At 42.6% G+C, this 27946-nt stretch overlaps 1 protein-coding gene across 1 annotated transcript; it reads left to right on the top strand.

The window, feature by feature from the left end:
- Positions 1-781: 781 nt before the first annotated feature.
- On the top strand, positions 782-27700 carry fgf22 (fibroblast growth factor 22). The gene is made up of 3 exons (XM_047343082.1): positions 782-1699; positions 24302-24405; positions 25691-27700. The coding sequence occupies exons 1-3, from the start codon at positions 1327-1329 to the stop codon at positions 25883-25885; spliced, it is 672 nt and encodes a 223-aa protein (XP_047199038.1). The 5' UTR covers positions 782-1326; the 3' UTR covers positions 25886-27700.
- Positions 27701-27946: the final 246 nt, after the last annotated feature.

Below are 27946 nucleotides of genomic sequence, written 5' to 3'. Positions count from 1 at the left end.
AGTTGCACAATGCTTCACCGTGCACATGAAGGGGGGGGGGTGTGACAGCAGAGGTCACGGGATTGGAAGGGGAAGGGGATGTAAGTCTTTCCAGGTGTCTGTGAAATTAGGATAATAAAACCCCCAGGTAGGAAAAGAATTTACTTGTTTTTTTGTTTTGTTTTCACAGAACAAACTTTTCTGAGTGAGAATGGATAGGGACCGGTGCTCGTCGCAGGCTTTCCAGTTTGCTTGAAACGGTTATGAATGAGTGAGGTGGCCCCACCCCACAGCCACCCCCCCTCCCCCCCACCCAGCCCCAGCCCTCTCCTTTTCAACACCCGAGATGCCGGCCCTGCCCAGGATAAAATGCAGGACGACTCAGCCGGTGCCTCCACAGAGGAGAGGACTGGCCGACTGACTGCACACAGCAGAGCGCAAGGCCATTAACTTACTGCTTCGCTGCCCCGTGCTGGCTGACACACACTCGCTGACTGCCACTCAATCTGACACATACAAACACTCTCACTGCCTCTCTCTCTCTCTCTCTCTCTCTCTCTCTCTCTGTCGCAAACACACACACACACACACACACACACACACACACACACACACACACACACACACACACACACACACACACACACACACACACACACACACACACACACACACACACGCTCTCTCCCTCCCATACTCACTCACTTACTCACTCCCTCTCTTTCCCTCTTCTCTCCCAGTATCACACACTCACGCACACACAAACACACACACATACACACTCACATAGAGTCAGTCACCAACGCTCATTCAACCGCGGGCCAGCAGCTCAGACAGGCACCTTGTTACTATCCAGCTGGAAAGAGCAGAGCACTGCGAGGTGCACACACACACACACACACACACACACACACACACACACACACACACAAACACACAGACACAAATACTCACACACGTGAGCATCCTCAAACAGCCCAGGACTTTTTATCTGGGGACCAGCAAAGAAGAAGGAAGGAAGACAAACTGAGAGACGAGGAGCAGGATTAAAGAGGAACTTTTAAAGGTGGATTCATTGAATTACAACACTTTCTGAAAGAAGTGGACACACAGACAAACAGGACTAAAGATGACAACTGGAGAAAAGAGCTTGTTTCTGTAGGGAGGCCTGCTGTCAGCACGGAGTGGACACTGGTTGTTGGTGCCATCCAGAGGGTCTGCGGAGAGCGTGCAATTTCCCCCTCCCTTCAGGACTCCCACCCTCTTGTCATCCCTCCACCGGGACCTCTCCTGATCATCAGCATGCCTACAGCTTGCACAAGGTGCACCTTGGGAGTCTGACCCACCATGTGCAGATGGACGCCGTCCGTAGCCCATCTCTGTCCTGAACCTACCCTTGGCACCACCACTGCTGCAGCCTCCGCCAGGCGACTTCTCCCCCTACCCAGTGCAGCCTCCCTTTGCTTGGCATGCTTCACTCTGCTCCTGGTCACCGCTGGCACTGCCACAGGGGCCTGTCCTCCCGGGGTAGGGCATGAATCCCTACAGGTTCTCACAAGTGGCATCAACTGTTCATGGACATTGGAAAGGCACACTCGCAGTTACAATCACCTAGAGGGCGATGTCCGACTACGGCGGCTTTACTCTGCTAACAAGTTCTTTCTGTGCATTGACAAAACAGGCAAGGTGGACGGCACTCGGCGGAAAAACTACGCAGACAGTAAGTAGCTGGCACAGCCTGAGTGCATTCTGTGTGTCACACGTGTGTTGAGTGTCAGAGATGACGTTCCCACTTTTACTGTTATAGCTGGACTTGCTTATCTTTTCACTTTTATAGCAGTTCATAGGGATATCCTGAGGTTATATCACCACCGAGCTATTTGTGTTGTGTTTAGAGCAGAAGCGTTGCTAGGTAAGAAGGGAATACACTTGTGTGGATTTAGGCTCCTCATGGGACAGCCGGCACTGAGTTTACAAGAAAGCTGACTTGAGGAAAGACATTCAGCATCAGTTGGTGATGTTAACTGGTGACGGGGAAAAAAAGCTTGAGTTTCACTGAGGATTAACTTGTCAAAACTGTGATGGAAATGCATCGTGTAAGTAGCAGGTGTAAACGGAAACACATTCTAAAAACAAATGCAAACATGGATTCATGTGTTCTGTGATGAGACGGCAGTTTTGAAGTCGGATATAAACTAAGAAAGCGCTTATTCCGTGTACGTGCATGTATGACCATGCGTGTGTGAAAGGGTAACAGCTTTGGTCCATAGCAGTGATTTTGGATTGGTGTATGTGCACTTTACTGACAATCATTTGCCGTCACATTTTCCTGACACTTATGCTCACATTCTCAGAGTCTGCTGTCTCTCTTGCACCCCACATCTTGCGTCTTAGCACCTGCTCAGACAGTACATTTGTTGAACTCTTGTGTGCAACATGCACATCCACATAGACCCAGGTTATTCTAATGGTATAAGCTTCTTGGGTGTGTCTGTCCACGGTTGATCCTTGACCAGGTCAGAGGAACCGACTGTGGTCACGATCTGACCTCCCTCTCCATTAGTCACTGGGTGACTGACGGACTGGATAGCCCTCAGAGACATTTATGCCTTTGACTGTAATATTTATGTATTTGGTCATTAATGCTTTTTTACCCAAGCGGGTGAGTCAGATTTTTCCATACGGCTACTGGTGGGCAGGAACAGCTGCTGCGTCCAGTGTCCAGTCTGATGCCACAGTTTCATCAAGCTAGAGCTGCAGACTGGATGACATCTGTTAACCTGTAAGGATTAGTCACCTGGCAGAATCTTTTAAAACCACACACACACACACACCGGTAGGAAGTCAACTTCAGATGAATTATTACTGTGTTAAATTTTGTCCTGTGGGCGTCTCCCAGTTCAGACATTATTCTCCCATGTTAGTTGTAATGTGTCACCTACCATAATAAAATATTTCTCTCAAATAAACTTGACACTTTAAAAGTCATGCTGGAAGACTGGTAGCAATTTGGAAACATGAGGGAGTTTAAATTTAAACAAGTGTTCAAGGACAGCAGCCAAATTGATGTCTGGGCATTGATGTGAGATGCCTTTTCTTGCCATATTAATGTCATTTATGCTTTGGTGATTGGAGCTGCACTCTTTGAAAAAGTACAGTCCCCTTAAACATAATGTCCTCATACACTTTAGCCATCATCCTCTCATTTCCTTCAATGGAAAAAACGATTCTTTCAGCACTCACACAGAGCGAGGGTGTGTACCTGCACCCTGAGCTGAGCGCGCTGCCAGACCAGCGGTCATGTATAGGCTTTGCCTTGAATTGAACAAAACGGTCCTCGTGGTAAGTCTGCGGTTGCGTCTCACAATGGGAGTGATCTGGTTTAAAGGCCATTTTGAGGTCTTGTCCTATTTCTGAGTGGGGCTACCATTACTTCCATCAAATACCCAGATGCTTTCTTGATACCGATATAGTGGCCATGCTGGACAAGCAGGAAGTGCTACATATTTAATGACAAGAGCGGTGGCACAGATTCCTCTTACACAGGAAAGAGGATGCATTTCTCCTTAAGATTCAATCAATACATGTTCTATCTGTTGTATAAAAATATGAAACAGCACAATGCAAATGCAAACATTGAAGACATGTGCTTGTATCAGGCTTGATTGCTTGGAGTCTGTCAGCTCAGGACTGTCCTCCTGCAGCCTGACTGCAGCTTCCCAGCAGTCTGGCCGACCCCTCCTCTGTCCTCTGTGTTGCCCTTACGCTCTTGTCGACACAGCTATATTACCCCGACAGCTCTGCCTGCTACACCCAGGCTCCAGCCCTTCACCTCCACCCCACTCAGTTTTTCCAGCACCGACTCCCAGCTCCCTCTCAGGTGTAAAAACAGTTGGAATTAGTCAACAGGCTCTCGGCTAATTGAGGTTGGAAAATATTGTATCAATCCCAGTGGAGCAGGGGCATGGAACAGCTGAGGGAAGAGGCGAGAGGGACAAAGGCTGTTTTAGAGGGATGAGAGAGCTGGCCAGAGTCGAAAGGGAGACGGAGAATGAGAGAATAAGTGCTCTTTTGTTTATCGGACTTGCAGAGCAACTCACAAGGATTTTAGAATGACATGAAGCAATATTGTAAAGGAGTCATTCAAAAGGACCAAAAAGAGATACAATTTGCAGGGTGCTGAAATTCTAAACTATCAGTTGCAGCAGTGAGGATAGACTTAATATCAGTTACATATCCAAAGTGCTCTGAAAAAATATCAGGCTCAGGTATCTGTTCCTTATCAGAATCAAGCATACACGTGTATCACACTTTTACAGCTAAGCATTTTTTAATCAAACTATTAAGATAGAAATCCGATATGTTAGATTAAACTGACTACAGCCTCTGAAACCAAGATAGATTCACCTATGATTACTATCCACCTGATTAGCCAAGTTGCTAAAAATAACTTGACCTACCCGCAACGAGAGACAAAGTACAGTAGTTTGACAGATGGAAGGCGAGGGCATTGACATGTTTTTCCTTTTTGACCTACGGCAAAGCAGCGCATGATCGAAAGGAAAAACACATCCAAGTGTTTACAAAAGCTCGGGAGGCAGGTATGCATCATATCCTGGCCTGGGTCATCAGTCATAGCCTGCTAATTGGACATTTCTACACCACAACAGCTGCGCAGCCACACCCAGCAACACGCTCACAATCAATAACAACAGCAAATCATACAACTGTGAGAGAGTGCAGTCACTTAATTCAAATTCAATTATTATGTGTAAAGTGATTGTATTTTTTAGGCTTTAATTAGAAGCCTAATTTCTATTTCTGCCACAATTTAGTGTCTGTTTTTGGATCACCACCCTGCATATATTTTCTCTCATTTTAAACGATGGACTGTTACATTTTGGGTGTGTGCGGCTTAAGGCATCAAACGCTTGTGCGGTCTCCAGGTAGTGACAGCCCATTCATCCTTGTAGGAAATAAGGTCACCTCACCAAACCGGCTATAATCGCAGAAGTCACTGAAACCAGACCTGCCCTATTCTGCCCCTGCAACCACACAACTCTCGCAGCCAGGGCGTGCTGCGTTTACCAAATGTCCCTCGGTGTCCAACATCTCGCTGTTTGATGTGAGAGTTTACCAAGTTCATGAGCGTATTTAACTTGGATGAGACCCACGGGAAGAAAATCTTCCACCCCATAGAAATAGAAATGTGTGTTGTGGAAATGATTCAAACGTGTTGTAGAAAGGGGAAACTGCAGACAGATGACTAAGTCCAAGGTTTGACCAGTCTGACATCAGAGGCAGTGATGAGCATCTGTTTATACGGCGGTAAAATAAAGATAAATAACAAATCCGCAATCACATATGGATGGTTGCTGACAATTTACCAAATGTACAAAAACATAATTTTGTGTAAATGCTAGGACTGGGTTGCACCAGTTGATTAAAGATTGAATAACTTTACTGTCATTGTGCAAAAACTGTCATCCTCAAATCTCATGATGCCTGTTATAAGTTACAATGGAAAAAAATAGGCAATATAAAACAATAAAAAAATATATGCAAAAGAATTATAGTCCCTCCGAGATTCTAAGCAACTTGTAGCTATTTTTAAATGAATGATTCACTAAATCGAGAGGCACCAATTAAAAATAAATGAATGTCTGATCTAGAAAAGAAATAAAAAACATGTAAACCCGTTGCTAGGAGACATTTATTGGGCTGTAATTGAAAGTAATTAGCAGTACAAAAAAAGTGCGTCACATGCTGTAACTTCCAAAAATAACAGTTAGGCTTTAAAATTAGATATTAAAGTTAACTGCTAAGCTTTTGTATATGTATATAATACTATGCACACACAGAGAAATATATATAATAAATAGTTGGGTTATGCTAAACCCGTATTCTACTTTGTCATTGAGCCTAACAATATTCAACTTTATATAATTGGAGGCACATTGTGTAATTTTTGTGAAATTAAACAGCTTTTTGATCAAGCGTCAGGTCAGATGTTTTGTCGATGGCGTCCACATGCTAAAACGACAGACATTACAAAATGTCTGTTCTGCCATTTTAAAGGTCTGTGAAAGTTTATTCTATCCTGGCCTTCCTACATCCTCACCATGACTCACTTTTGCTCGCGCTTACATGGGGATGTGTGACTGGATCAACAGCACCGGGGCTGGAGGGGCTACAGAGGGAAGCACCTGGCTGAAGGAAGTGCTTTGGTGTTTTGAATCGGGAGAATACACATGTTAATGAGGCTAGGAGAAGGACTTGGGCGTGCTCTGCTCAGTATTGAGGTGGAAATTAAAGGCTAGAGGAGTGCTGGAGCGTTTCCCGTTGCTCATTAGGCATTATGTAAGGTTTCCTCTGGGTCGTCTCAACTGTGAGGGGATCCGTGGACATTTTGGATGCCAACGGGAGGGTACAATCCCACGAATCATGCATTTATTATTCTACTCCAATAGAGACAGTGCATGAACTCAGCCGATGGGAGACACTTGAGAATCGACCCTTTGCCAGCTGTTCCTGGTGTGAAGAGGCTGAAAGCTAAATAAATCATCTCTGGCACACGCACAGATGGTGAACGTGCATGTTAAATCCTTCACAAATGCACAAACCATCCCTGTCCTGGGAACATTGCAGGACAAGAGTGTCGGTGTCACACTAATTAGCCCGGTATCACTGGTCTCTGCCACCGGGGTTTGATGGCCTATCATGAATGGGCTCTGGAAATGTAGCAATTAGTAGCTAACAGCCTTTAGCAGACTGTCTGCGGCTCCTCTCGGAGATTTACTGGGTTCATCAGTAGGTTTATAGAGTCCGACTTTGGCAACATCAGCCGATTCCTTCATAATTCTGGACAAGGGGACACAAAGGAGAGGCCTTCGTGGTGCCAGTAATCAGCTCCTTGAACATTAGAGTCATTGATAGAAGATGTTTGCCTTGGTGTTTTAAAAAAGCTCGTAAAAAACAAATTGATTCTGAAATTCTTGGAGGAAAGAGTGTTAACATGAAAGAGCGATTACAGTGTAATACAGAACGATTGAGGTTTGACTCTTTAAACATTATTTTGTCCAGAAAAAATAACCATTATACTTGTTCATAGTCTTTCCAGTGAGCAGAGTGTAGTAGATCAGCTGCCATCCAAAAACTACTCCCTCAATGATTTAGGTGCTTTTTACACCATTGTAATGAGTCGGAATAAATTACAGTAGGGTAAAGCAATACTGAAGGGTCACAGCCAAATGTAGACTTTTTTAAATGGGAGTGAAGAGTTTGGCCTTTTCCCAAATGAGAACATATTAGTGCCGTTAATACTGTGAATGTTTTTTTTGTGAAAGGTGTAAAATGAGTATTAGTTAGATCAGGTGGGAGCAGTCGGCCAGCTAGTCTTACTCATGAAGCAACACATGTTTAACATCATTCGCCAAAGGAAATACTCACAGAGGAGCAGCCACCACTCACTACTCATGCACATACACACACACACACACACGCACATATTTGCACTGACATAACCAGCACATTGAGTACTGGGAGACAGGTCTCGCCTCAACCTCAGCTAGACCAAGACAGATTAATGGTTTTATTTCGACCCTTCCAATAAAGCCTCTCACCTCCCTGCTCAGACTGAGCCAGACATCATGTCTTGGACAGCGTTTAACCACTGGCCCAGGAATAAAGAAACTGAGGGAGAACCCCTGCGGTAGATGGGGAAAAAAGAAACAACTTGGCATCCTTAAATACAGCTACGGCTCACTGACAACAGCTACAAGAGTTTAAAGGTGTTCAAATTTAACCTGAACTCACAAGGAGCCAGGGACTAGGAAGCAATAATAGCAGGAATGTAATGCACCTGTTGCCCACGAGGCAGATATCCCTCCCTGTCCAGATCATAAAGAGAGCAATAAGAGGCAGTAAAATCAGGTGCCTCAGTCTTTCTCTTAGGTGACATTCTGGTAAATCTGGGGCTCTCCACCCTTTTTTTCCTGTGAAGTTATATAGCCACAGGAGCGCATGCATGGGAGCTCCCTGAACTTTCAGCAGACTTCAATCCCTCAATCACACCCAGTCACAAACACCTCAACCTGCCCATCAGTTTGCATGGCTAAATATTGACTTGATGTCGAGCAATCAAGTCATAAACAGCTTCTGCATTACAACAGGTCCTGGCTTTGTGCAACACACTCAAAATATGTTGAATCATGACACACCTCTGGATGTGACATATTTGCAACTAATCACACTCAAGTCAGATACTGCACAGGAGTGCCATTCCCTTTAAACCAAAATGATCAAAAAACATTCCCCTTCAATGACGTGTCAAATGTACTCCCTCTTATCACTCCATAAATCATTTACCATGTTCAGCAGACAGGAAGGGTTCTACATAAACTTGGGTGCTTCCGCTTTCGCTGTCTGTGTTATCGCAACAAGTACTTACTGCAAGGGTGTCGCCCCTCACACCCCCACCCCCAATGAATCAGGTCTAAAAGTGAATCATCTGGAGATACACCTCTGAGTAATATACACGAGAGCTTTACATATGGACGCCAGGACGATCCACCCTGGTTGAACAATAACAAATCACCTACTGAATACGGGCCATGCACCTCCTTGTACATATATGTCGCAGCATGCAAACCATATGGACCACTGTGTGGAAATAGGGTACACCTACCTTGGACTAGAACTTGATCTGAAAGTAAAAAATTGAAATGAGAACTTAATTTTGGATTACATTTTGAACTTTGATGATATTTGACAGAGAGCAAACAAATAATCTGTGTTATTTATTTCCATTAGATTAAAACCATCTATGTTGAAGTTTGCCTGTGCCTTGAAGTCTGAAGCGGGGGAAGTTATCTGGACTAAATAACTGTTGCAAATGCGCTTCCTGAGAGTAGAAGTCGGATAATTAATGCAAATGCGGGGAGTCTAAAAACAGCAACTCCAGTGCAGGTCCATGCATAACAACAGGCTGAGACTATACACAGCGTCTTCTCTGAACTGCATTACACACATCCACCCGTACCTGCTTTTTATCTGTGAGGCCATTTTGCTAAACGAACGCGAGTAGGATGTGAGTATCGTGTCAAGGCACTTTGAATGTGTGTGTACTTTTAGAATGCATGTGCCTGTGTTTATACTTGTGCCACTGTGGGAGCATGAAGTGGACCCTAAACTGAAAAAGATGTGCTTTTCCGTTCCCTAATGGCTAATACGAACCAGACCTTACCTTGCACTGGATGCAGATACATTTGTGTGAGTGTGTGTTTACATGCACACGGACATGTGCAAGCTTTTGTGCACAGGGGTGTTTTTCCCTGTCTGGAAAGTCATGCTGCTCATTAGGACACAGAGGGTGGCAAAAAGTGTTGCAGTGATATAGTTGAGGCAGTACAGTCCAAACCATGTAACAGTCATATATAGACACAGGAACCTTTAATTGTCCAGAATGGAGGCTACTTTCTGCTGAACAACTACTACACATTTCATCTTAGCTAGTTATATTACTCTGAGATTGAGAAAGTGGACATCTATCTTCATCTATACCCATCTAACCCATTTTCCCTGGATATGATTTAACTGAACATCTATTTTTTTCAATGAAACATTAGCAACAATTTCAGAAGTTTGCCTTTTAAATAAGAAGAATGTGGCAGGAGATTTCCAGGTCAGATGTGTTCATAATAACAGGGAAATGTCTGGAACATTCTGGTGAGGGGTGGTGCCTGGGTAGAGCATGCAGGAGGCAGGAGGCAGGACATAACGTATACATTTCCCTTTGGCAATCACGTGTTTTTGTTTAACGCACATCGATAAAGGCATATATCTTGTCGCCAAAAACTCTTCAATCTCATTGATCTTCGTCTACATCTTCTACGTGTATGACACCTTTTGGTTTCATGTCATTAAATGTCATCAACTTGTTGTTTCTCATATGGGCTCACTTTGACATTTTCCTGACATTTTATTAAGGTGCTGGCAGGAAAAGTTCCACAAAGTGTCTGGAGCCACTGACTCGTACATTTGCGTTCTCACATACGGCACCTCTGGAAAATTTCAGGAAACTTTCTTGACTCCAATGCATGTCTGAAAGCAGCTATAATGATAACGTTGCACTTCTCGTACTGAAAGTTTCTCTGCAGCCTGTAGTCATCCACAACCAAGCAAGCATATAAAGCAACCAACTGCATGGAGCGCCAGGTTTCCACCATACATCAGGCCACAGTTTTGCACAGATGGATGCTGAATGTGAAATGCTAATGTGAAAATCCTGGTGCTCTCTCTGTGGCCATTTCTATCTGTATGCACATAACTTTCACGACAAACTCTCTCCTTTTTTTGTTTTTTTGTCCACACCTTTCTACACCTCACCATCTCTCTCCCTTCTGCTGTCTCCATTTCTCCCTCTCCTCCCCTGCAGTGGATAGGGTTGGGGTCAGGCCCCTTTGACCAGTGGAGCAAGTGACAGCTCTGACATGGCCCTGATTTCACTCTTGTGCCTTCTGTCACCTCCCCGTAAGCCCATCTCATTTTAATAATGTAGATATGGGGCAAGCTCAGACCACAGAGAATATTCTGTGTCCTGGTGCTCACTCACCGGAACCTCGCTGCACACCTGAGCCTCACATCCACACACTTAAACTTAGTACCACTCTCTAAAATAAAGGGACTGGTTCAGCGTGCTTCATAAACACAAAAATACACATAAATAACAGTGAATTATTAATTTCAATGGTGTTCACAAAAGGTTAAAACACTGACATGATTAATAAGAAATCATACAACTGACAGCGCATACAGCAGCCAATCAGGGCAAAGCTGATTTTGCGCTCATGTCATATTGGTTAGATGATGAAGGTGGGAAAGAAGGGGATGAGGAAAAAAGGTAAAGACCAATAAAGTATAGGCTGAGGTATTTTATTCCCTAGAATGGCTCAAGTAGGATCCCTTTCATGTCCCACAGTAAATTGGATAATGTCTTTCATTGGATCGGACCTGAGTCCCAAATGCCCACTTCTTTCAATCCTCATGTCTATTTTATAATACAAGTCTGTTTAATGAATATCTTTTTATATCTACAAACCAATGATGCCGATCATGGGCATGGATATAATTGATTGTAATTACAACATGGATATTGATCTATTGAATTGAGTATTCATATATCAATATTGAACACTGTTTAGGAGTCGGAAACTTGCCATTATGTTACTTTTAACTTGACATTGAATATTTACACTAATGTAGCTAAACAGTCTATGCAGTGAATGATTCTCTTTGAAATGTATTACCAGGCTTCACACCCTCATATGTCTGTCTCCCAGGGTACCAAAGTGCAGGAAACTGCAGAAGCCGTGAGTCACAAAAGCTCTCAGTGGGCAGATCTGCTCGTAACTATCTGTGAAGCCTTTGATAGCTCGCCGTGCGCTTGTTACGGATGTGATGGATGATTTGGAGGCAGTTTGCCCTCCCCGCTCTAGCTCCTTGATTAAAGAAAAAGGCCTCTTGGTCTGTAGGATTGCGGCCCCTCAGTGCCACACAGGCGCAGACGAGCAGGCAGGCTCCACACTGCCTTCGTTAACCTTTTTCACCTCTGCTATCCCATGGCCCCCCTACAGCAGCCCTCCACCCCACCGCCCCCCTACTGCCTCAGAGCATGCTCTATACCTTTGCCCCCACCACGCTTGTAAGTTTTGGGGTTTGATCAACAGAGGGCCTCTGATTCAGCATCCTGGAGGTCCTTAATGAACTGATTGATGTTCCATTTCATACAATCACAGCTTAGCATGTCCAAGGAAATCTGTGTTCAGAGGTAAAACTACCATTGAATGCATAATGACAGCAAATGCAGATTACTGTTCGGTGGGGTTTGTGGTAGAAGACATTTCAGTGCTGCTCTTTGCTACTCCTATTTAGTCCCTGTTGGTGTCGTTATTAAAGTTTAATTGGCTATATAAGCATAGTGTTTGAATCGGTATTGCTCAGACACACACACACACACACACACACACACACACACACACACACACACACACACACACACACACACACACACACACACACACACACACACACACACACACACACACACACACACACACACACACACACACGTGTATCCAGATGTGGATGGGGATTCTGGAGTATTGGGTCAGCCTGTCTGGGGATAAATCAGACAAACTAATCTGTCCTGTGAGGGGATGGAGGGTAATTGGTCACATTTGACCCCCGGCCTCGCCAACTGTGGGAACGCGGGCTTTATCTTCCAGCGGTAATTGGCTAATGAAACACTTCCGCAGCTCCTCTACTAGATTGCCATCCACCGGTTGGTATAGGGTGAGGCGTGTGTGTGTGTCTGTGTGGCCAAGAGGCATGTTTGTGCAGGCGAGAGTGTGTGTGTAGTCCAGAGAAAATGGCAGGATGCGGAACTCCCTGTGGCCATCTCCGTGGCTTTATCAGCAGCATCAAACTCATGAAGCCTGCAGCATAGTGATTCATTGACAGAACACATTAATGGCTGTGTGGTTGCCATTACAGTTTGAATTTGGTCTGAAGTAGAAATAGTTAATGCGATTCAAATAATCTTTGACCTGAGGCAGGTCTTTTTGTGCGGCGCATGCTGCAGCCAGGACATGATGTGTTTGCAGCATTTTAGTCAAGCAATGGTGGAGAGGTGGTGCATTACAGTCTAACCCTCACATTTTAAAGGCTGTGTGATCATTTATCTGGTCGAAGTCATGCCCACATCAATCGAAATACAAGAAAAACCAGGGTGGGGAGAGTGAGGTCTGGGGGTGGGGGGGGCACTAAGAAAAAAAGGCTAAAGTTACGTTGGTGAGACAATGTCTCTGAGGTCCCATCAAGTGAGCCATTCATAGATGCAGGTCTACCAGTTCGTGGAGCCAGGGAGACACTCCGATAGAGTGGGGCCCAGGGTGGCCTTGTCTTTTTGTCCCAAGCTGACCCCTGCTCTCCCGCCTGGCCTCTGCGCCCCTCACCTGGCCTGTCCCAGCGCACTGGTAACAGGATACCTGTAATTTGCTCTAATGGCCTTTGAAAGACCTGACTGGGCTAATCCCTGGAGTACTTCTCCCAGCAGCACCATATGAAAGGGTGGGGGTAACAGGGCCGAGTGCGAGTCCTGAAAGAGGACCAGCCTCTGGATTGTGTGTGAGAGAATGTCACCCCTTGCGGCCGGGGCTGGGGCCGAGGGAGTGTGGGAGTCAGCTTTCAGCAGATCACCACCATGTGGCTTGTTCACAGGCTCCAAAAAACAGGGCCTGGGCTTGTAGAGAGGTAGATTGTCTCTGCTTTACACCTCCCTTAGTGGCTCAGTCTGGCAGGCAAGGGGAACGGCCTGAAAACCAGCCTGCGCACAAGTCTGGAGTGCACTTCAAATTGTTTCCAGACTCCTTTTTGTAATTTGTGCTACGGTACTGTAGGTATTCATGGATGATGTTTTACCCATTCAATAATAAAGAGATTGATATCCCCGATACTGAAGAGGGAATGGTTTGACCTGAGGTTTGACGCCAAAGCAAAGAAGTCTATGACTTTGTTCAAGGAGACGAATGAGTCATGGAGTTGGAGGCGAGAACATTATACAGCAGGTGATATTGCACTTTGATATAATGCAAGATGTTCCCTCTTACAGTGATCTGCGTAAAACATTTTACATTTTCTTAAATCACTATAATGAAGCTGTTTGTCTTGCAGAAAGGCATGTGGCCATAACTGATAATACTAATTAATATTACTACAACTCAATAATAATAAAAATAGATATAACAAAACCATTGCTGTACAAAAGGCCCTCATCATTGGCTATAGAGTGATATTCAAAAAAGACAGAAACAAAACAATCTTATCAGTCTCATCTTCACTGTCATCCCTCCAGAGATTTCCATGGAATGTGGGAACAGCAAGTGATATGTGGGCAGGGAAGACCTGCCCTCTGCCAGTCTTTTCTCTCCTTTCTTCTTGTGCTTTATATCCATCCTCCTTGTTTTTTTGACAGGGTGGGCCACCTGCGAGAAAATGTACACACACACACACACGCACACGCAGACCAGTCTTTCATGTGTCCTACTTCCTCAGGTATAGAGGACATTGTGTACAGTCAGATTTAAATGACAGCACACAGAGCGATTTGGAAAGTGACAGCATGTTTAGATCTGTGAAAAGTTCAAGAGCACTAGAAAGAAAAAAGGCAAAAATAATCCTGTTTCTTATTTCCTTTGCTGTGACTTAAATTAAGTGCTTTTTAAATTGTGTTTGATCAAAGCCAGCACAAGTTGAGCCGAAGGATTCCTAACTGTCCAGGAATTCAGAGCTAAATTGGGCAAGAGAAACACTGTTCAGACTTCCAGACGGTCTGAGCTCATTTGACGAACAGAATAAGATCTCAGCGCCAAGTTACTTGGCCTGTTGGCTTGGACGTGCTGCTTTGACTAACATGTGGCGGATGATCACACTGAGGTTCATTACTGAGGCTACATCCATATTACTATGTTTTCTTTTGAAAACACATCAACTCTGCTACAGATACGCCTGCCGTCCACACTACTCTGTAGTTTGGAAACGCTGCTGGCCCTGATTCAGTTTGAAAACTTCAGGGATGCGTTTTAGTCTGGATGGGCAGAAACGGAGACTTTTGGAAATTATGACAGACACTTACAACTGCGTGCTGATTGGGTCTCAGCTATTATTGTAAAACGCACCATGTTGTCCTTGCTAACAGCTATTGTGCAGTTTAATTCTGCAATTTACAACGATACAACTGCGCACATGTGTAGGTGATGAGCTGAGAACAGTAGGCTGTGAGCTTGGTGTGTGTGTGTGTGTGTGTGTGTGTGTGTGTGTGTGTGTGTGTGTGTGTGTGTGTGTGTGTGTGTGTGTGTGTGTGTGTGTGTGTGTGTGTGTGTGCGTGTGTGTGTGTGCGTGTGTGTGTGTGTGTGTTCGGTTCAGCTCTCCTGGGCTTGAAGCAGACACATCTCATAGCTGCTAGAGGATGAATAAATCATCTGAGTCCAGTGAAAATTAATAGCTATGATGCATGTCCGGAGACCTGGTGCAGACAGGCTAGAAGGGAAGGAGTGATGGAGTGACCCAGGGAAAGAGCCAGACTAAAACAGTGAAAAAGTGAGGTACAGAGAGGCAGTGAAAAGCAGGATAGCAGATGGGAGACAGGATGAAAGACAGGTACACTTTGTGTAGGAATTGAGGGAGGCGCTGCCTATAGACCGACAGCTGCTCTGCACACGTACACACACACTCACTCACACACACACACACACGCGCGCGCAGTAGCCTTAGTGCAGCCCCTTTTAAAGACATTGTAAATTTTGTTGCTGTCCAGAAACCAATGAGGTCATCACAATGTGTATTTTGAGGCTGATCACACCTATTCAAACAAAAATAAATGTCATCATTTCACCAGCATGTGAATGAAACACTGTGGACAGTGACTTTATGTGTTATATACAAACAAACCCTCCCATCAGCTTTAACTAAAATAATAAGGCCTTACGTTTTTACCTTAGAGTGAAGCTTCCCCTGATGTCAACCAAAATATTTAAAATTGACCTTAAACCTCGTAAAAGCTAAAAAGCAAAACTAGGCTTCATAACTGTGGTAGCATTTGGAGTTTTAATCAAATATAGTCAGCAGTTTTCTTGCTTCCCGCCACAGATAATGGTCATGACAAGGTGTTGATGTAGCTGCATAATAAACCTGCAATGTGAGATGAACATAAAGATATGCAACTACTTATAAATGGGCTCATCCTTGCACAAGTAATTCAATCAAAGAAGACCTAAATTATAATGTCCCTTCAAGACATAGGGCAGAAAATCATTGTGGCACTCCAATCAGTCCTGTTTTAGCCTTCAGAAGCAGATGTTAAACACCTGTTCAGACGTCGCTCATGTGTGACCCAAAGTGCTTCATGCTCAGAAGTTTCTGCCTGTAGAGAACTGCCACATGCACATTCTACAGTATTTGACAAAGTCTTCCTTTCAGACATGAAGTCCGCAAAATGTCTGAAAAACTGGGTCTGGACATTTGCGGGTCAGATGTGTTTATAATAACATTAAAATGTCCAGAACCTCAGAAATCACATGTTTGTGAACAGCACATCAACACAGGCATCTGCCCTGGTCACCAAAAGCTCTCAAATCTTGTTGTTTTTCCAAACTCACATTTTCATTGGCATCTTCCGCATCGGCTTACTCAGACATTTTTAGGACATTTTACTCGGGGGCTGCCAGGAAATGCTCTAGAAATTGTCAAGAGGAACTGACTTGGACATTTGTGTTCTCACATGAGTTCAGTGCATGTCTGAAAGCAGTTTTAGTGTTTCGTAATGTTTTTGGTTTTAGCAACATCACAGCTGGACAGATTTTTCACTGAACTTGAACTAACCTGTAAACTACTCAGTGATCAAACATGACAGTTGCCTTGCCAGTCATGTTTAGCTTTGTCCTTTGATAAGTCATTGATCAAATTTATAGTTTCTGGTGTTTTTACTGATAGTAAACATATGTCAATAAGTAATAACTTGAAGTAACCGAGTACTCTTAGATGTGCATTGGGCATTGTTCAAATCTCTACTGTGTTGTCATTTTTGGGGCAAAAGAAGAAGAATTACTGTAAACTTAAGCAGATTGTTTTGGGTCACTTAAGACAGAAAACATACGATGCCAAAACTGCATTGACATATCATCATCTTTTAAGTTGATATAGAGAACTTGTTAGAAAATAGTTGGTTATTACTTATTCAGCACTTTAAATACATTTTTTTGCCACTTAGCAAATGTTGGTTCAATATTCTCTCTGCCTTATAGCTCTGTTATCGGTCTCTGCCAACCACGAATATCTGACTGGATAGCTGCTAAAAGCTTCACTATGATCACCAGCTTGTGGTGAACTATTTCTGGACAGTACAGTGGGGTGTTCAACATAATATAAATGGTTTCAAATACTAGTGTGCATCAGGAAAAAGCATTCAGCTGACTGGGTTGATAATGTTGAGATGTATAATACACCATCATCAATCTGGTAAGTACCCAACTCAAATGTGAAAGGCTGGCAGCTGTGTGTGGCTGCAGACGTAATATAATCCCGTGCACCCACTACATGCTGGGAGAGGAGCCACACACAAGTCAAAGTGTGATATGTACCTGGAAAAGAAAAGAGGAATATATAGTAAACTTTACTTCACTTTGAGCACATCTACGATTTTGTAATAATTTACAGTAGAAAAATAAATCAGGTTATTTTATATTTTCACAATTAATATGGATACAACCCTCTCAGTATTGGATATAACCAATTTTACAATAACTGCCACTGAGGGCTCAGCACATTTCAGTATTCCTAGGGATCAAACGTTTGATTAGTTAGGTACGTTATGCTTCTTCAGGGGGGCATATTTACCACTGCACTCATTTTGGATGTGTTTTTTTTATGTTTTTGTGCTTCCACCGTAAATCCTCTGGTTTCAGCCATAATCTGTGCTTGTCCTATCTGTGTGTGCCTGACCTGCGTCTGTACCAGTAGACAAAGACTCAAGATTAGCTTGGAATAATGTAAAGAGCGTTAAGGACTGAACATATATGTTAAAGATATATGTGAGCAGTGGATGTAGATCATTTTTGGTCTGTGTAAAGATTTGTGTTCACATATTTTTGTCATCTTCTATGATCTCAGCAGAGCCATGATTTTTTTGCATGACAAAGCAGATACTGCATGATAAAGATGTAATTTACCTTCTGCAATTAAAAAGGGAGAGAAGTTAACAATACTATTCCGCTGCTAACAATTTAAGTCCAGCCCACCATGTTATTTGTAAATGATTTCTTTCCTTCTCAGCAGCAATGTCATATTCCACAGCAAATTGAAGATCAGCTTTCATATCAGCCAATGAGATCATCACTGACCCAGTACCATGTGCCACAAATCGGAAATACTAGGATCCTGCTATATGAGCCTCCTGAGCAAACATTAATTCATCCGTCATATACGAGTTGAGATGAAGCGTTTGGATTTTTTTTTTAAACAAAGAATTAGGTCAACGTTTAGTCAATTTTGATTCACTGAAAGAGTCTCAGTTGAAAATCATTTGGGAAAGGGAGTGCACTTTTTAAACAAGAGTGGTTACTTTATGCTTCCTGTGTGTCCTCAGAGCCACTGAAACAGAAGCAGTGATTCTTGCTCACACACCTCTTCTGCCTTTGATTAGACATCACATGCTGACACGTTCACAGTTTGTTGTCGGGACATAAACAATGGCCTCTGTCCCAAATCAAGGTCATTGTAACATTTTATGGGCAGTCAAAGAGTCATTGCTTGAATTTCATCATTACTTGTACAATCATTGCTTAAATCTCTTTGGGTGCAAGTATTTCAAACCACAGGTACATCCACTTTTAAATCCAACTGAAAAATCAAATGACAACTTATATCTGGTCCAAATTCATTCATAATTAATACATTTGTTGTGAATGCTTTGGATACGTTCCGTCCTCACTATGCTTCAAACTGACTACAGGTCATACAGCTTTCTCCTGTCTGCACCTCACTGACTCCCCAGTCTGAGTCTAAGTTTAGAAAAGGATGGTTTGGGTTCAAATAAAATAATGTCCTTAGGTTAGAAGACCTTCATCATCATTGTTTCAACAACTAACACATAGAGAAGGTTGAAGACAAGTCATGAAGAAACGTCAATAACTGTCGATTTCAAATGGGACTTCCTCACTGTTTTCTTGTGAGAGAAAGTCCTGGGTTTTGCTGATCAATCCATCCACCAAAACTTCCCGCTAATGCATATTTGTCTTAATTTTTATGGCTTTTTATGCCATCTAACAATTTAATGTAATTGTGGGTGATAGTAAGTTACTTAGGGTTAGGGCTATGCCTATTTCTGTATTAAATAGATGTTATCGTTCGAGAAGTCTTATAGTTGATGGACGAATAGCCACAATTCTGCGGAAAGGTTTCAGATGCCGTTAGATGACTCATCCAGCACTTTGCTTGAAGTATATTCAGGCTTTTAGTCGGACTCGGAGGCAGTGATGAGGATGCTGGATGAAGCTGTACAAGCAACTGTTTTATCCAATTGCAAGTTGTGTTTGAAGCCATTTTTAAATGAACGACTTATTTCCACTGTATCAACATGCAAATCCACCACCTGGAAGAAATCAGTGAAAGTATCCTCCATTCTATTGATTTGTTTGCAGAGTATAACATTTTTTTCTCGTAAATATACATATCTTACAAAGCAATGAACATCGGGCAGTGGCTTTGCAAAGTTGCTTAAATATGCAGGGATATTTTTCTTTTATGGTGAAAATGTAAATTGTACGCAGGTTACATTTCCCTCTGGAAATAATCCTTGCTAATGATTGGTTGGTATTTTACTGTACGTTCAAGGGTTAACAAGTTTCCATATCACACGACCTGTGAAGGCCTCCACTAGAGCCCGCTCTCATGGTAATCTCTCAAGGTGTTTAAAGCAAACGTGAGTGATGCAGCCTTTGTCCATGCTGATACACACAGGCGGCTGCTTCGCCCAGTACCAGACCCTTCGAGGGGGTCATGGCAGATCAAAGGTGCTGGTCACAGCCATTAGGCCCGGCAGCCCAGACCCAACATGAAAAGCTTGTATTTTGAAAAGGAGGGCAGAAGGAAAAAAACAACAGGGCCCTCTTCATTTAAACTGCAAGCAAACTGTGAAATAATTGAAAAGGTATGTCAATCAAGAGCAGGAGCACAGCGGGAACTCCGAGATTCCCAGGCTCCGCTCTAGTCGAGCACTGAGCCATGGAGGGCTGCTCAAGGGGGCAACCCAAGAAATTAAAGACCTGGGAAAAGGAACAAAAAGAAGACAGGAGGAAAGGAGCAGGAAAATCTCTTTTTCTCACTCCCTTTTCTCAGTCTTTCACCCTTTTCTGCTTTAAATCTGTGATGGAAGGAACCATTTTGCCACACTTTGTAGAGCCCTATTGAAAATGCTTGGTCATTAATAAGATCTTGTCTAGCTCTTCACCTCTCAGGTGAGTAACAAAGACTTATTGGGGGGGGGGCAGCCTTCCCACCACCACCCCAACCCCCCATCTTATACCCAGCACCTTCACCCTGTACTGGCTCCCTCCTCCTCCTCCCCCATACCAAGTCTGATAAAAGGGAACCCCGTGAGAGTGTCTCTCTCTGTCTTTTCTGCCTTTTTTTTCGAGGTCAGAAAAGGCTTGAATGATCTGACGATGGGCTAACGTCCAAAAAATGGGGGACGGAAAGAAAAGAAAGAGTAAAAAAAAGACTGGGCAAAAGACTTTTTCTATGCTTTAAAAATCCCATAGAGAGGAAATAAATAGCAAGTCCACAGTTGACTAGACATGTATAGTGCGGGATTTGCTTGTAATGGCAGCTTGAGCTTATTGACAGTCGCAGCCAAAACATGTCAAAGGTTAAGAGATCTGGCCAATTGCAAGTAGGAAGCCAAAAGCACCTTTTTCATGAGCTCAATAGGGCCATCAGTTGATACTTGCTTTGCAGAATGCGGTGAAGAGGTGACCTCTAGTTTCCAATGCGACTTAAGAACAAAGAGTCAATTTGTCTCCATTGCTTCTCGCTGTTCTATTTAATCATGATATTGTTGAAAAGGTTTGAAAAGTTTTTTGAAGAGAAAATCATTTAAACTTTTCTTAGTCTCACTTAATTTTTTTGGTAAATACAGTCAGCTTTTCAACTAAAATAGTAGTTCTAAAAAGTCTGCATAGATTCATTTCCTAACAATTAATTAATCGATCATTTACAGATCATATGTCAAAAAAAATAAGTTAATAAAGGCTGGAGTATTTCCAGGGTGCATATTTAAAGTATTTTAAATACTCATTCAGAGACACAAGGCTATTTGTCGATGTAAACCAAAATTAGTTTTAAAGGAACTAAAAAGACACGATTTACCAATTCTTAAACTTTAAATAGTGGGATTTTTCTTTAAATCATCCACATATCTGGACATCTTTTAAAAAACTAAATGTTGTAAAAGGTTCCATAGAACTATATCAATACTAAATTTCACTTCTTCAAGTCTGGAGGCCAAACTCAATATAGGCCTTCCTTCCACTAAAGTGACCTTTGTATTTTAGCAGTTAGGAAAACCCTCTAATAGCTTGCAGTGCCTCACTCTGATTTCTCAGGCTTCGAACACAATGGAGTGACTTTTCAAAGGGGGACTGTGAGTTATATGGATCTAACTGGTCTTTATAGATGTGTGGCCAAGCGTCCAGAGCCCAAGTGATTTCTGTAGACAACGTGAAATCCCCAGTTTATGTCCTCAGATCTTTGTGTCTGCTGGCTGCGCCACCGCCACGTATGAATGCAGTGACATGTAGGGTAGTCCTGAAGAGAGGAAGGACAATATTTAATGTGCCATAAGGAAGACGTGGGGAGTTTAGTTGAAGTGCTTCAACAAAATGATTACCAACAAACCTGAAAACCCGTCGCTACAGATATTGGACAAAAGATGCCTCTAATTTTCACTCCAAAATGTTAACAACTCCAAGTTTTGGATTGGTTTGGTACTTTTAATGTCTCATATGTGACAAACTGTTGCTTCAAACACACCTACTGTGCCTGGAACTTGAACCAGCAAAAAAAAAAAAAGAGGCAATTACTGCTGGCACCACTTTCAGGCACCAGCGGTTTTCATAGGCCTGGACTAATCCCCCATAAATCCTTGCAGCGCTCCAATCACCAGCCGGGCCTCAGCTAATTGCTTATGAGTCCCTTGCACGCTCCAGGTGCCACCATAGCACACCCGGTGTTTGTAAACACAGCTCATAAAGAGGAGACTGCCATCAAAGTGTTAATGTTTCCTCGGAGGATCAGAGGCAACGTAGGAATGATGGGGGTGCAGCTGGGCTAGATACCTAGGTGGACTCAACTGAGCCATTCCCCCCCGTCCCTGCAGCTGTGGTGAGCTGAGAGAGGGCTTCATTTACACGCTCCTGTCAGAGAAGAAAGACACTCAACAGGAGTTTGTGTTTGTTTACCTTTCCTGTCTTTTTACTCTTTGTACCTCTTTGTGTCCGGGACTAAAGTAGATGACCTCACTTGGTAAGCACGACCAGTGATGTTCTGAAGAAGAAAAAAAAAAAAAGTTGGAGATAGTTGCTTGTTTAGAGTGATGGGAGCAGCAGATGTGTGTTTTTATGTTTTTGGTGCTCTTTGAGACCGACAACAGAAGGACGATGGTATTAGCAGCCATCCAGGAGTGAGTAGTTAGGCTACACACACTATACGACTTTTCAGTTTTAATACACATTCCTTTGCCAGGTTTACACATGCAGTGCACACTGCTCCAGAGTTTTTCCGAGAGCCTGAAACAGGGTTTGGAAATGTTGTAGGCCCTGTTTTTGTTGGAAAATTCCTGCAACGTTTTAGTATGGACAGGCAAAATCTGACATTTGTAAAGGATGACATTCGCTTCCTTATTGGATCTTATGGCTTATGTCATGGCTCAACTACTAGCAGTGAAGGCAAAAAGTTTCTTAAACTTACTTACATACAATTACACATCATTGTTTGTCCAAGAATAGAAAACCTCTTTTCACTATTGTTGTTTCTTTTTTTGTAGTACAGTATTTTCTATAAGTAACCAACTGTAGAGTAGACAGCCTGCTGCCTGTTTACACACATGCCCGGTGTACGTGATTGGTCACTTGATACATTTAGACAGGGATTATAAATGATAAAGAGCAAACATTTTCATGTGGCCAGAGTTTGTTTTAGTTTAAATTGAATGTAGTAGTATGGATATAGCCTTTGTGCCCCATAAGATTATTTATTATGTTGGTGTCATCCGTACCAAAGTTATTCTCCAAGCATGACCGGTCTTTGTTATTGTAACCATAGCGACGAAGGCCACCTAGCCTTACTGAAGTACTTGTAACCCAAACTTGCACTCAAGTTGTCAGTCATAGGATTTATTCAACAGAGAGTGGTAACCTAGCTCCACCAACAAAGTTTTGTTGTTTGTCAGTAGGATTATGCAAAATTAAAGATTTTCAATGAAATGTGGAAGGATGAGACATATGAAAACATATGAACCTATCTTGGATAAAACAAAAATATAACAAATTATTTAAATTGTCTTTCCAAACAAATCTTGGATTTGCAAAAACAAATAGCTTTAAAATCTGCAAAGAGAGTAAAACTATTCAGGAACTCAGTCTCTACCCTGTACAAGATCTGTCTTTGTACAGAAGCAGCCGGGGGTTAGTCAGTTGGGTACAGCTTTTATCACTCCTTCATTTCCTAACAGCTTTGGGTCAATATGCCCTCCAGTCCCGTGATCTGGTGCTGCATTTACAGCATCTTTGCAAATCCAACAATCCTTTTTCACAAATATCCAGCGGTACCAAGCCTTTGAGGAGCAGCATAACATGTTTTATCTGCAGAGATGTGGCTTTCAGGGGTGTAAAAAGAAGATTCCGTGCTCTGCTATCAGATAGCAGGCCACATAAGGGTGCTTTTGAAGGTGTAAGTGGGCAAATCAAGCCAGGAAAAAAAAATGTCATAAAGAGCTTCATCTCTAGCAATTAGTTTCTATTCAGGAGCCTGCGGTAAGCCCTCAGGTCATCTCCAAAACATCTCCCTGTCGTAGCCATGACAATGGGTGTGTGCCTTCATTTTAGTATGCAGACAAAAACCAGATCAAGAGAGAGCCACATGGGACTTGTTTGCAATCAGTGCCCAGAGGAAACAATTAGCCCACCAGCTTGCCAGCTTTTTGACGGGGTGAAGTGAGTGAGAGAGGCCGTTTAAGTGGCCAGCAGACACAGGCGTTGTGTGCCCCAGTAAACAAAACTGGGTATCATCATGATGGAGTGTCACATCTGGAGTCAGGGGGCTTTTATGAATGCATGTAGCAGGGCAGACTGACAATGTGCAGGCTCAGACACTGCGCATGTCTGCCACAGAAGTGTGTGGCACATATTCTATTGTATCGTTCAGGACATTGGGGTACATTTGCAACACTATGCAATGATACTAAACACAATAATTATAACTTTTTGGCTTTTCCAGTATAGCCAGACTTTCACCTGTTGACCAAAATGCTCAGTTGATCTAAAAAAGTGAGCTCTCTCAGGTCATTGTCTGTGTCCTTTTTTTCTTGTCTTGGGATCTCTCTCCCCAGAGCATATGGTGGTATTGTAATCACTAATGATAGAGTGGCTTTTGATGGGGAACTCCCAAAGCTTGATGTTTCTAACCCAGACTCTTGTTCTCTTTTATTTTCCAGGCCTGATGGAAATCCGATCTGTCAGTGTGGGAGTTGTTGCCATCAAATCTGTCAGCACCGGGCTGTACTTAGCTATGTCCAAGAAAGGCACGCTCTTTGGATCGGTGAGTATACAACCTGGCAACATTGTTTCTGGAGGTCAAGATGGAATGGCTGGGAAGGGGAGGAGGGTGATGGAGGTACATACGAATAGGGGTCCTAAATGAGTGCCTATCCAAACATGTTTGATTCTGCTGAAGTGAAATCTCAGGAATCTTCTGCTGGAACGTCAAGAGAAGGTTCAGAGTTGCTATCAATCATGGCTGTACACCTGGGCCCTGGTTGATGATACCTGCAGTTTGAGTATGCTTGTTCCACTGTCAAAATAGATAGAACAGAAAAAAGAAACCCAACCAGCAATGACAAAGAGCCAGCTGGGCCCTTTTCAAGGTCTGCGTGTCATCTGCCAATTGTTGCTTTGCACAGCAAGTTTTCAAAAGTAATCACCTCTCTTTGTGGGTGAGTAAAAAGTGTGGTGTCTAGCTCATGTATTTAGATCTTAGAAAAAAGGAGCAATCGGGGACAAGCAATCAGTCAGGCAGCAGTGATAAGACAAGTGTGTCCAACAAGCTAACACAGAAGATATGACAGAAATAGATCTTTAGATCTGGGCCTTTACTTACCTCTGCATTGTCCCATCATATCAAAAGAGCAGGTGATTCGTGCTAAGCTCACACTATCCTGATGCTATCACAGAGAGTGTCTCATTATGACAGCGTGATAACAATCTGCACTATCTGCAGCACTATCTCTTGTGGTTATATTTTGCTACATCTGAGAACTTAAAGGGTTAGTTCACCAAATCTTACTCACGCATGAGTCCCTTGCACGCTCCAGGTGCCACTCCAATTTTAAAAGTTTTAGGATATCAGATTTCCTCGGCCAATCCAACACAATAAAGTGTGTGAAATATTTTTTTCCAATAACAACATCCCAGTTACTGAAGATATTTCAGTCTCTGTCTGTGGTCAACTTTACAAATGGGTCACAGTATAAACCTTACTGGAAGGTCTGTGGATTATCCTGAGTAACCGAAACATTGTTTCTTGAAAGGCATTTTTTTTTTATGCTTTGTACAGTATTATGAGGATGAGGAAGATGTTTCAGAGACTGTCTCAAAATGTCACAGCTACTGTATCTGCGCTGCATTTAGGAAAACCAACTCATAGATTCTAGACGGAACATTTCCATTGTGGACTAAGAAAAACAAACGTAAGCTAAATTATTTGTCATGGAAAATCTCTCCTTAGCTACGAACACCTGCAAAATATCGTACTGTAACACGTGAGCCGGTACACTCATCTGTTATAACCTCCTCAATATCTCATGTCTATCTCCCTCTGATCACAGGTGAAGTACAACCCGAGCTGCAAGTTCAAGGAGCGCATTGAGGAGAACGGCTACAACACGTACGCCTCCCTGCGTTGGAAGCATGGCGGCAGGCAGATGTTTGTTTCACTTAACGGGCGTGGGAAGCCGAGGCGGGGTCACAAGGCTCGACGAAGGCACCCATCCACCCATTTCCTGCCCATGCTCCCATCCTAGCTTCGCAAGTCTGAACTCTGAGCGGCAACTGGCTGGCTCGCCTGCCTCCCCACACTAGTGTTGATCTAGCTGTGATCTTTATTTTTATTACTCCATCCTCCTGTCAAATAAATGTACATTTGTTGAGGTCTGTAACATTTGTAGAGTTAGATATGTACTTTTAAGTTATTTTCTTCATTTTCTAATGATGTTCAGCAACACAGTCCAATACCGTAGAATAATTCTTTCTTCAAGAATCTGTCTGGTTACAGTTTACGTCTGTGTGTCTGGAGTGGATGTAAAGTGGTGTTAGGGTGACTTTAAGAGACTGTAAGAGGACTGAAAAGGGATGGCAGGGCTTGGAAACAAAACGTGGCCCACTGGTTTCTTTTTTACCCCATTTCAGATGTTCAACTGAATAAGAAGGGAAATCATATTATACTTATCAATCTGAAATGGAAGTAGCATTATGAAACAAAAAGAACTTTGAGATATGTAGCTACAAATCAGGGACTAATAGCTCCTTAAAGCTCAATAAGGGATGGGCTAAATGCATTGGCACAACACAGAACACAAAATATTTGTATATGTACCTTTGATGACACTGGGGTCATATCCTTGGTGTTTTGGGGGATTAAGCAATGTGGGTGTGGGGGGAGGGTCACACTCTACAATTAAAAACTAACATATTGTGGCTAGTTCTTGAGCTGATTCCAGTATTTCTAAACTTAAAGGTGTCTTATGTAAGTTTTCACTTTAGCTGAGCATGGCTTGTTGCCAGGTACGAGTGGTGGTGATGGCCACTAATCAACAGCTTCAGCCATCATTGTGTTTACAAGCTATAGAGCATAATACGTCTTCAGTTTCTGCTGCGAGGAACTGTTACATTGGCAAGTAGCTTTGAAGCAGCGATCAATGCTAACATTGATCGGCTTTGTAACAATAGCAAAAACTTACATATAGCTCCTTTAATATTGTATAATTATACTTTAAATAAATATGTGGATTTATCATGTTGAATATATTTCTCATCTCAAGCACATGGTTATCATCACCTCACATAGGAAAATCCGATATTGATGGATTTCCATGTATGTCCCATGTGAAATGTTTGATATTAATTGTGCACCACAGTGTCACATATGTTTTATCATGTAACAGTGACCGCATCGTTTCTAAAATCCTGGCTGTGGCCCTTCTACAAATCTATGTGATCACTGTTGCTTGGGATATAATGATGCTACAGGATAAGATGAGATGAACAAAATACATACACCAGTGAAAAGAACACAGCAGTAACAAAGCTAACTACTGGGATGTGTGTGTTTCTCTCAGAATGCTTCTGACATCCAACAGCCCACAGCTAATAGGTTAGAAATCAGTATCTCCACTTCTGGGTCTGAGATAATTAATATACGTTTTGAGACATTTAATGCATTACAAAGAATGTAGTTACATCAGAGATCACAACATCATTAATTTTGTACACAGTTGTAAATGGTTATTACGTCTGTCTTGCTAACATTTTCTCAACAACAACCCTGTTGCTAATAGAGCATTTAATATATTTAAAACATTGTGTACTCTTTAACTGTTTAAGGTTAATGTTTATTGTTATTGTTGACTTTTTGTGTTGGATTGTAGTCCTACTGTTAAAAAATAAGGGGAAAATTAACTGTATTCAAGCCCATATTCCATTCATTTTGTATGGTAATTTTACTGGATATTTGTGATTCATTTATCATAAACTGTTTTCTGGTTGTAGGCCAGTACTGGCAGGTTGTATATAAGGCCAAAATCCTCAGAACAAACCAATCTTTATTTCAGCAAAGTAAAATCATTTGAGTGCCTTGGTCCATGCTGAGTTTGGTAAACTTCAATAAAAAATGTAAATGAATCATGACTCATGGCTCAATTGCTTGTGGGTTAGGGTTTTTAATCATCTTTACATAATTTTAAAGTGCTAAAATTGGATTTTAATCTTTCCGTATGCCTGACACTGATTGTTAAGTGTTGGTAACATCTCCATCAGAGCTCTTGGACATAATCCCCCCTCCTCATCATAATCATGACAAAACTCAC

The sequence above is a fragment of the Hippoglossus stenolepis genome, chromosome 14 (genome assembly GCF_022539355.2).
Source record: "Hippoglossus stenolepis isolate QCI-W04-F060 chromosome 14, HSTE1.2, whole genome shotgun sequence".
In the NCBI taxonomy this organism is placed as follows: Eukaryota; Metazoa; Chordata; class Actinopteri; order Pleuronectiformes; family Pleuronectidae; genus Hippoglossus; species Hippoglossus stenolepis.
Note: the sequence above shows the minus strand (reverse complement) of the source record. Positions and strands in the feature narration are given on the sequence as shown.